This window comes from Vespula vulgaris, chromosome 8, assembly GCF_905475345.1.
Source record: "Vespula vulgaris chromosome 8, iyVesVulg1.1, whole genome shotgun sequence".
Lineage (NCBI taxonomy): Eukaryota > Metazoa > Arthropoda > Insecta > Hymenoptera > Vespidae > Vespula > Vespula vulgaris.
In genome coordinates, this window is record NC_066593.1 from 2,076,066 (window position 1) to 2,087,273 (window position 11,208).

At 30.5% G+C, this 11,208-nt stretch overlaps 1 protein-coding gene across 6 annotated transcripts in view; it reads right to left on the bottom strand.

Moving 5' to 3' along the window:
* The window catches only part of LOC127065459 (aryl hydrocarbon receptor nuclear translocator-like protein 1), a 49,678-nt gene that overhangs the window by 13,996 nt on the left and 24,474 nt on the right, over window positions 1-11,208 (bottom strand). For all 6 annotated transcript variants that reach the window (XM_050997824.1, XM_050997822.1, XM_050997821.1 and 3 more), the window contains 3 exons: window positions 9,380-9,935; window positions 3,401-4,279; window positions 1,640-1,711 (listed from right to left, as the gene is read on the bottom strand). In XM_050997824.1, the coding sequence (XP_050853781.1) occupies window positions 1,640-1,711; window positions 3,401-4,279; window positions 9,380-9,935 (1,507 nt within the window). The remainder of the gene's footprint in view (window positions 1-1,639; window positions 1,712-3,400; window positions 4,280-9,379; window positions 9,936-11,208) is intronic.

An 11,208-nucleotide genomic window follows, 5' to 3' on the forward strand; every position in this document is an offset into this window, starting at 1 on the left:
AGAATTCGCATTCATGTCCCGCAGCAATGAATTGGCCAGCGGAAATCTCGCTTAGAAACTGGTTCAACGTTTTATCCAACCTCGGCCATATATGAATGTTGTCGTTCATGTAATTAGTGTAATAAACAACAACAACAAAAAATAAGATCACGCGATTATCCCAATATCCGCTGTACGAACGGCAAACTAGTTAGAAATTAGATTTCTTATTCCAGAACGATCTCGTCATTTCCATAATGTGCCATGTTGTGGAACTCTTGTTTTTTTTTTCTTCCCTTATTTTCTTCTTTCTTTTTTATTTTTCTGAATTTCTTTTCTTTTTCTTTTTTTTTTATTATTATTATTTCATTTAATAACAGAGCTCACGAGTTTGCACTGGCAATTATGTAGAACGAGGTATTCAGAGGTAAGCTAGTCGAGAAGAAAATAAGAATCTTTTGCAATGAATCTGAAAGTGATGAAAAAAGAAAATGAAACAGAATATTAAAAGAAAAAAGAATTTCAAGGTTACAAGAAAAACGTGTTGCAGAGAAAACAAACTTTCTCTCGTTTGGAAAATTAGACGGATTCATTTTATTTTTACTTTTTTCCGTTCTTATTTGTGAACTACGTTAGAAGTCGAAGTTGTTATTTTTCTTTTTTTTTTTTTTTTTTTTTTTTTTTTTTAATGGAAAAGTTTTTTTTACTTCGATATATTTAATTTTATTTATTTTTCATTTATTTTTAAATTAATTTTCTTTTGTATACAATTTTTTAAAAATTGATTTCGTTTGTTGCACGAGTAATGAAACTGATCAAAGGATAGTACGATCGTCACGTATCTAATAATAATCTAACAATATGTGACATTAAGGATGCAACGAGATAGTCATACTGGAATTTCTATTCTCTCTCTTTTTCTCTCTCTTTATTCTTCTCTCTCTCTCTCTCTCTCTCTCTCTCTCTCTCTCTCTTGAGTAAAATGAACATTTTTTATTTTACACGTTAATGACGCTTCCAACAACGTAATCGTTAATGATCGATAAATCTCTCGAAGATTCATCGTCTATTATTTTGAAATCGTTTGATTATTTTTAATGTGAATATTAAAAATTCATGTAACAGATAAATAGAGAGAAACTGAAAGAGAGAAAAAGAAACGATAATGAAATAATAATCATTTGTATGTACGTGAATGCAACGAAAAGTTCTCTTACTCTCATTCGAGATCATAAAGAGACACATATTGGATTAGTGACGTTGTTGATGAAGCCTAAGTAAAGTATACTTATACTTGGGTCAAGGTGGTAGTCACCTTGACAATATCTGACATAATACAACGTAATCATTAACCGAGTCAGTATAATCCCTTTTACCTAACTAAGCTTTACCGAGTTACAACTTCTATCGCGTAATTCGTACAACGATCTATGTAGATCATTACACGATAGATAAATAAAAAAAAGAAAAGAAATCAACGATATTTGTTTTTGCACATAAAATTATCTTCTATGAAAAAATTCGATCATACGATGTGAGTAATAAAAAGTAATAAAAATAAAAATATATAAAAATATATAATTATTAAAAAAAAAAAAGAAAGAAAAAAGATAAAATGTAATTGAATATTAAACAGTTAAAGAAACAAAAATTTACTTACTTTTTACTATCGTCGTTTGTGCGTACAGATTTAGCATCATCACCGATATCATCCAATAAGTCGCTTCCATCGCTGTAAATCAAAATAAGAAAATAATTTTTCATTAGATTTCTCTCTCTCTCTCTCTCTCTCTCTCTCTCTCTCTCTCTTTATCTCTCTCTCTCTATCTTTCTTTCTATCTCTATCTCTCTTTCTAGCTTTTTTTTTTCGAGATCTTTGACGATAGAACGAGTAAGAAAATCGTAGACACGGAACAAAAATTTCTCTTCGTGTTCGGCGTTCTTCAAAGAGTTTGCAAACCCTTTGACGTTGAATTTCGTCAAGTTTCGCAGATGTATTGCTTCCTCCTACCATTTTCTACCAATGAATTTGGTTTGGTGTTACGAAAGGGTTTCCTTCTTCGTACGAAGAAACACATACTTCGTAATTCGATGTTACTTTACTGAGAATATACATACATATGTCTATATATATTTATAACTATATAAATAATAATGATATACGTATTCGTATTGATAGTTATGAACATTTTATTTTTATTATCGAATTTAGAAGAAGAAGAAGAAGAAGAAGAAGAAGAAGAATTAATTTTTTTTGTGTCTTAACAAATTTTTCATTCGACATTACTTTATCGAGGATATAAAACAATAAAATTTATTGTTACATATGCGTATATCAAATAATACATAAACTAAATGAAAATAAAATAAATACATTAAGATTTAATTTTTATTATTTCTCTAATTAAATTCGAAATAAATTACAGAACTAAGATAAATAAATATAAATTAAGAACTGAGGTCGTTCTAATAATTAAATCATTATATTAACTTTTAAATTTGAACGAAAGTGAAAGTGAAAGAGAAAGAGAGAGAGAGAAAGACACATGTAAATCTCCTAATCAATTATTAATTATAATATTTCAACTTGATTAGTAATTATTTCGAATCGTACGTGCATACGATTTAAGCTGAAACATCCTGAGTGAGAACGTTTCTCGAAATCGACGAAGGATGAAGAAGAGGAGGGGTGAAGTGAAAGGGGAGGGGAAAAGACCGAAAGGTGTTTGTAGGTTCCAGATTCCAGACTTGATAGGTGTCTAACGTTTCATAGGTTTCTCTTCGGCTTCTATACCCTTTCTATTAATATATATATATATATATATATATATATATATATATATAATATATTTCAATATACATAACTATATAACTGAAGCCTACACGTTGTCTTGGTTGACGTATTTGTTATGACAAATATACAAATTTTCAATCGTTAAGATTTCGCGCGTAAGATAAGATATAATTCGAATATTAAGTTAAACGAATTGACGAAACAATTACAACGTATCAATTTCACACATTGTAAATTTCCAAAAAATGAATATAAAATAATTTGACTATCCTGATTAATGAATTTTTTTACGAAGGTCAGATAACGTTAAACTCGATTAACTGTACTTTTGAAATTAAACCTCGTTTCGTCGATTCAATCATAAAAAGTTTCCTTTTGATACATAAACTTATATTCATGAATATTATAATTTCTATTTTATATGTATATATATATAGATAAATATAAAGCTGAGCAAAAAATAAATTAGGAAGTAGTAACGATATCCCCAATCTTACTTTCGTTTGTCGATTTAAAAAAAAAAAAAAAACAAAATCACGAATTATATTGAGATAAACAAAAACAAAATCAAAAAAAAAGAAAAAAAAGAACAAGAGAAAAAAGAAAGAAAAAACGATGATTACTTACTGACAAGACAATTTCCTTTTCTTCGAAATTGGAACAAAATCTTCGGAATTGTCGGTGCTGCCAGGTTGATAGTGATTAGAAACATTACGAGTCGGTGTATTATTGGATGATCCACGATGATGATGATGATGATGATGATGCTGTTGTTGTTGTTGTTGCTGCTGCTGTTGTTGATGCTGATGCTGTTGTTGTTGTTGCTGTTGCTGCTGTTGTTGTTGATGGTGATGATGATGATGGTGATGGTGATGATGATGAGGATAATGATTATGATAATGATGTCCGGGGGCGGGTGCCTGGTCTGGAACCATCGTCGGGGGTGTCTCCATGTGCCGGGGCGGTTCAGCCCCGGTTGCAATATGCGGGGTGGTGTCGGTGATGGTACTGGTGGCGGTGGTGGTGGTAGTTGTGATAGTAGTGTTATTGTTGTTGGTAGAACAGGAGGAGGAAGAAGAGGAAGAGGAGGAGGAGTTGGAGGAGGCGGCAGCAGCAGCTACTACAGCGATACTGGTGGTGGTGATATTGTTGGTGATGGTATTGGTTGTTGTAGCAACGTTATCTACGTCGGAAGTAGTTGTATCGGTAATGGTAGGGTTGCCGATGATGCTTGTAGGCGTACTGGTAATAGTACTGGTAATAATGCTAGTGGTATTGGTTGTAGCAGCAGTAGTCGTGGTAGTAGTAGTGATAGTAGTGGTGGTGGTGCTTGTGATGGTGCCGTTCGATGTTCCGGGGGTGATGACGTTGTTGCCACTACCGCTACCGTTGCCGGGGGTTGGAGTCGGGGTAAGCTCGTCGGCACCCCCAGCCGAGACGCCCGTCAAATCTCCCACCCCCGAACCCGTGCCTATCTCGCCGAAATAGACCGTCGAACAGGAACTTCTATAAAACAATGATAACGATACATATTTATTTATTTATCTATTTATTTATTTATTTAGTTATTTTCATTATTGATATATATATGTGTGTGTGTGTGTGTTTATATATTTAGTACGTTTTTAGTTGCAACTTCAACATTATTTACTTAATGGTCAATCCAATAATAGGAGATTATTATTATAAAATGCACACTCGATCTTTCTTTCTCGATATATCAAGCCGACCTTCGATGATTATTATCTGAAAAAAGAAAAAAAAGGAAAGAAAAAAGAAAAGAAAAGGAAAAAGACAAGATCTTATCAAAAGATTAGTTCCTTTCAATATCCACGTTTCTCTTCATTATTCGATAAGTCTCTTCTTCTTCGTAAAAAAAAAAGAAGAAAAAAAAAGTCAATTATCTGAACGATATCGCCGATCCTTGTTAAGGTTTCTTTTTTCCTTTTCTTTTCTTTTTTTTTTTTTTTATTTGTCACAAATATTTTCTTCGAAACTTTTTAACTTTTTCTTTTTTTTTTTTTCTTTTTCCGTTCCTTTTTCTTTACATTGGTTGCTTCGTTCATTCGTAGATCATCGAAGAGCGCCAATATCAAACTGGTTTTCCAGTTGTTTGATACACGTAACCACATACCAAAAGACAATCTACGAAAGTGACACTGACATATGCCAGGGAACGTAGCACGAACAAGCATATAACCGATCGTTGTCCCGATCGTAACGACAGGTCCGCTGCAGAACATGGAACATTATCGATAGGTGAGCCGATCTAAACCGTCGGCGTCATACTTATCGCCTCTAACCACTTTTCTAGGAACAATGCTACGCTAGCTAGCTAGCTAGCTAGCTAGCTAGCAAGCTGCTGCTGCTATTGCTGCTCCATTCGCATTTCTATTCCACTCGAATAGACTCCAACTTACCTTTCCTTTTTATATATGTATCTATCACCTCCCTCTTCTTTGATCTACCGATTCTAATAATTTTAACATATTTATTAAGCCCGATCGAAAATTTTTTCTATGATAAATAATCTATGATCTTTTAAGTTTCCAACCGATTAACGAAAAGGTTAAGAATCTTTTGTTCTTGATTATAATATTGTTATAAATACTATAATTTTAATATTACATCGGATCGATGGTATTATTAATTCTTTATAAATCGAGATAAATTTATCTAAGATATCTAGGTACTAATAAAACTATGTAATAAGTATTAAATATATTATTAGTACAAATTCCTATTATCTCTAGGAACTAGTATGAATAGATATAATAAATATTACGATATATTCCTATTATACTATTAGTATAAACAAAAATGTATTTCAAAAATTTTATATATACCAGTAGAACTATACCATACTCAGTATAATTAAACTTAGTAAACACAAATCTTTGTATATGAAGTAACGATGAATATTTCTAATAAATGAATGAAGAGCACACATAACAGAATTATTTGAATGATCTAAAACTATAAGGATAAAATATCGAAGATGTATGATCTATCTATCGTACAAAGAGAAAGAAGAAAAAGAAAAGAAATTCAATGATATCTCAAATAGACCGATATTTCGATATATACATAAATATATCATACATACATACATACATACATACATACATATATATATATATCGAAATAAAAACAATGTCTGACACTACATATATACAATACTATATAAGTAGTTCGATGATGGAAGCTCTCGTGCATTCGTAGTGTGATGCCAACGACGTCGCGTGCGCCGTCTCGTATCTATGAATAAATAGAATTACGCTAATCGCTAGCGTTACATCATGATACACGGAACCACTTGCGCTTTCTATCGGTGGTAAGATAGATAAGTGGCTGACCTTGGACCAAAGTTTTTTCCAACTAGTAGAAACTAGACGTTGTCAGTAGAAATTTCCCTTTAAGCTTTCAATACTTATCGAATCACGCCTTCTACTTATAGATACTTTCTTCCTATCGGTTCTCGAACGAACTCGTTACTGACCGTATCCAAGGCCAATCGTTATATTGATTTATGAAAAAAAAAGAAAAAGAAAAGGAAAGAAAAAAAAAGAAAAAATCAGAAAACTAATTTTATCGAAGTTAAACAAATTACATCATCGAGAAACAAAAAATTTGTATAATAATTATCTAGTAACATTTATGAAGTGATTAAGTATTTAACCTGATGATGATTAAATTCTTTTTTCCCTTTGTGTTTAAATTATTATATATATATGTTTAACTATATTATACTATATTAAATATAACTATATATTTGTACTATACTGTATTAAATATTATTATGCTTACATTATAGTGTATAACAATATTTATATTATACTGGAAAAAGTACTACACAACAGAGAAAAAATTATATCGTCATAAAAGCGCAGATAAATGAAGTATGCAGTTCATAGATATGTTTATTATTTAAAATAGATATATATATATATATAATTTTTTTCTATTTAAATCCAAAGAAAAAAAGAAATTAAATTTATCTAACGAAGAATTATCAAATGAAATTATTAACCTATCGAAGACCTATCCATTTCAAAATGTACAATGATTAATAAGAGATTGACTGAAGATCACAGATCAAGGAAATATCCCGTTTATCGATCCTTATTAACGTCTCTCTAGTTAAAAGAATCTCCAACAAGATACTAGAGAGATATGGTCGAGATAAGATCTTCTTGAGATCAACCTATTCACTTTCATAAGCTTTATTAAGATTCTACGAACGATATTAAAACTCTTGTTCCATTTATGGCAAAACTTTCAATCTTGTTTTTCTAAGAAAAAAAGAGAGAGAGAGAGAGAGAGCGTGAGAAAAGAGAAAGATAAGAATAAACGAAGTAACTTTATTCGTGCAATAAAGTATAATTCGTATGTGTAAAACGAAACGAAGATGTAAAAAGACACTGAAGATATTTCTAGAGAATTCCTATTACTATTCTACTATTGTATACGTTGCTCTACTTTAATCGAACATACATATATATACACACGTACATAAATATATACATATATATATATATTTTTTGTTACGATGTTCCGCGCAATACTTGCTTCGTTCGATTGACCCGGATGAACTCGAGAAATCAAACGATCTTCATCTCTGTTCACGGTGTATTAACGAGTTAATCGGTTCTTTGATTTCTCTTTTATATGGAGAACCAAAGATCAGTTCTTTTTCTCATCCCTTCCAACTTACATCTCTTCCACTCATCTCCACCCTTCTTCTTTTATCATCTCTCTCTTATTTCTTCTTTTACGAAGAAGAAACGAAACCGATGAATAATTTTGTAATTGGGTAATACGTATCTCCTATTACGTGTTTTATAAAGATGGCGGACGTTCTATGAATATATTCGTTTGTAATTTTCCTATATATATATATATATATATATATATATATATATATATATATATATATATATGTATGTATGTATGTATGTATGTATGTATGTATGTATATTTGTGTATAGGAATATACATATGTATATACACTTACTTATACATATGTACATTACATACAGTTACTTATTTAATCGTTATCGAAGAAACGAAAAGAGAAACGATACGAAAACTCATCGAGCATTCCGATACTTTAACGTCGACCGATGAAAGATGTAACGACCGGACGGTAATGCCAGAGACAATGATAAAATCGTCTTACGTAATGATCGTAAACGTTCCTTATATGTATCCATCTATGTATGCATCTATCTATGTATGATGTGTAGTTAAGTATATATAGAGAACACCGTCTTATAATATCATACGTATATACGTATATATGTATGTATTGTATGCATATAATGTATGTATTGTATATACTGTATGTATGTATATATGTATATATGTTACTCGTAACATGTGAGAAATAAGGAGAGAGGAAACTTGGAAAGTGGAACCTTCCCCGTAGGCCACCACCATATTTTGTTACGCCATTATATACCAGACCCTCTCGAAACATATAACGAAACGAATAGATACGCCACCATCTTGAAAATTGTCTATCTTTTAGTTTAACCAGTCAATTATTTACTTTATATGCTTCCCTCTACTTCTTCTTCTTCTTTATCTTTAACGAGTTCACCAGAGAAAGATAATTGGATTTAATAAAATATGAAATTAGATTTTTTTTTATTAAAATTAGAAATTAAATTTTTTTCATCGAACGTTTCACTTTTCCTTATTACTTTTTTTTTTTTGTTCAGAGAGAATTTTTTCTCTCGATAAATATTAAGCTTAAGTTAAAAATGTAGAAAATTAAAAAAAAAAATTTCAAAAGAATGAAATTTTATATGGGTGTTAAAAGAAATTTGGAACGAGACTTATTCCTGCAAAAGGAATTAAATTTTTGTTTGTTGAATTTGGTTTTGTTTTCATACTCTTGTTTGTTTCTTTTTAAAATTAAAGAATTTTTTCTCTCGTTAAATTCTAACCGAAACTTTGAAATTGAATTCGATTTTTTCTTCCAAAAGGAATTAGATATATTGTCCCCGAATATTATACTTTCTAATCTTTCTTTGGAGAAAATTTTTTTTTTCTCTTATAAAATCTGTAAAAACTTGTACTGAAAATTTCACTTTAAGACATGCGTTTCACATTGATAATAAAACTTCGTATCTATAGGTTTAGGAGAAAGGAAGAAAGAAAGAAAAAAAAAAGAAAGAAAGAAAAAAAGAAAGAAAGAAAGAAAGAAAAAAGCATCGCGTGCTTTTCAAATGAATTCTCGCATAACGAACGCGACCTGCAAAGAACACGATTACAAACAGAATTTACATGACAACACAGAAACAATAAGGAAAGTAAGTTTGAAATCGAGGGGGATGAAACCACGTGGGAGACTTTAATGCCCGAGATGACAATAACATGTATGGTCAGACAACCACCAATGAAAATAATAATTTCTATAGTAACCAAGTAAAAAAAAAAAAAGAGAAAATAAAAAGAGAAGAAAGAGAATGTATAACAATTACGAAAACGAAACGATTAACATCTTAATTCGTTCAGAAAAAATAAATGAATAAATAAATAAATAAATAAAACAAACTTAAAAGAAGAAAAACAGACAAATTTTTCATTGATTAAACTTACTCTTGAACAGTCGAAAGATTATAATATCTTCGTTGTTGTTGATGTTGTTGATGATGATGATGATGATAAAAATGTTGTCCGCAAATATCATGGCCACGTGTATCTTGATGAATACGAGGACAAAATTCTTCCAAGGAAATAAACTCCTGGGATTCCTGAACCTGATGAATGAGTTGCGTATAACCTTGAGCCATCTCTTCGGCCATCATCTCTTGTCCCATTGGTCCAGGAAATTGTAGGATATCTTCTAAGTCTATACCACTTTCTTCCTTTCCTTTTTCCTTCTTTTCCTCTTGCTCTTCTTCCTCTTTTCCTTCTTCCTCTTCCTCTTCTTTCTCGTCCTCTTCTTCCTCTTGCGAACGACGAAGACGTTGACCTCGTTTTTCTTCTCGTTCTTGGTGTTGTTGTTGTTGTCGTCGGTGTCGTCGTTCTCGTTGTTGCCGACAATGACATTGAGAACGTTGACGACGATGATAAATACTTATACAACTGCCATCGCCAATCACCGTCTCATTTTCAATGATATCACCACTGTCCAGCGGTAATTCATCCTCGTCTGAGGAAACGTATTTCTTTTTTTTTTTCTTTCTTTTTACTTTTTTAAATATCTACCTATCCTCCATTTTTTGTTCTCTGATTCTTTTTTTTTTCTTTTTTTAATTTCGAACGTCAGAATGGTTGCAACTTACTTCTTAATATCGAATTGTTCGAAAAGTTCGTGCCGATTATCGTTGGTTAACGATGCATGAAAAATTCAAAATTGGATCATTAAATTTCAAATATATTTAAGATAATCAATTTATACAGAGAATCGATCAAATCTTTAATCTTTCAATATATATATATATATATGAATAAAATTATTATATATTTTCAGTATCATTGTATATGTACTTTTATATATAATTAGATAATTTGTATACATATACACGTCGACAATCTTCAATTCAAACATCAAATTCAAATGAATCATTAAATTTGCAAGAAATAAAATTAATTCATAAATATACTTTAAAAATATACGAACAAAATTGTAATACTTTTTAATATCGTTATATATGTTCTATGATACGGGATATGATATATTTCATATATGAGAAACGACACGAATTTTTCAAACGAAGCTAATATCGTTGATCTAATCGTTCTAACTTGTCGTTTCTTCGAGATATTTTATATAAAAAAAATTTTTCAAACCCGACGATTTATTCTTCGTCCAATGAACAATTGATAATGTTTATAAGAATAATATTATAACGCGACATATAATTAATTAGTTCCGTGATTATTAAGAAAATTTTATATACGATTGTTAATATTTATGATAATGAACACGTTATAATCGTTAATTCAATAATTGTTAATACGATCGGATGTTAAAAAAATTATACGATAACCTAAACGAAAGATTCGAATTGTTAACTAAGTATTAAGAACGAAACGCGTTGCACAACTTTTCAAGTCGGCGACCTGCTCTTTAATATCTCGTCTGATTCATTTCCCATACACCTAATCATCACGTTTACGATTCCACATCCTACTTCTTATACTTCTAATCTTTCTATCCTTCTAATCTGCATCTTTTTATTTCTTTTTTTCTTTTTTTACGAATACCTCTTTCGTATGCAGCGACGCGCAAAATTGTTCCTACGAGAACAAAAAAAAAAAAGAAACAGATTTATAATCTTTTTTTTTCTTCTTTAGAATAAAAAATAAATAACTCTGCAAATTATATTTCAAGAGATAAGTAAATGCAATGCTTTTTCAAATAATATTCACGTACGTCTAAAGTATATTATAAATAATTTGTGAAATTAATTTTACGTACG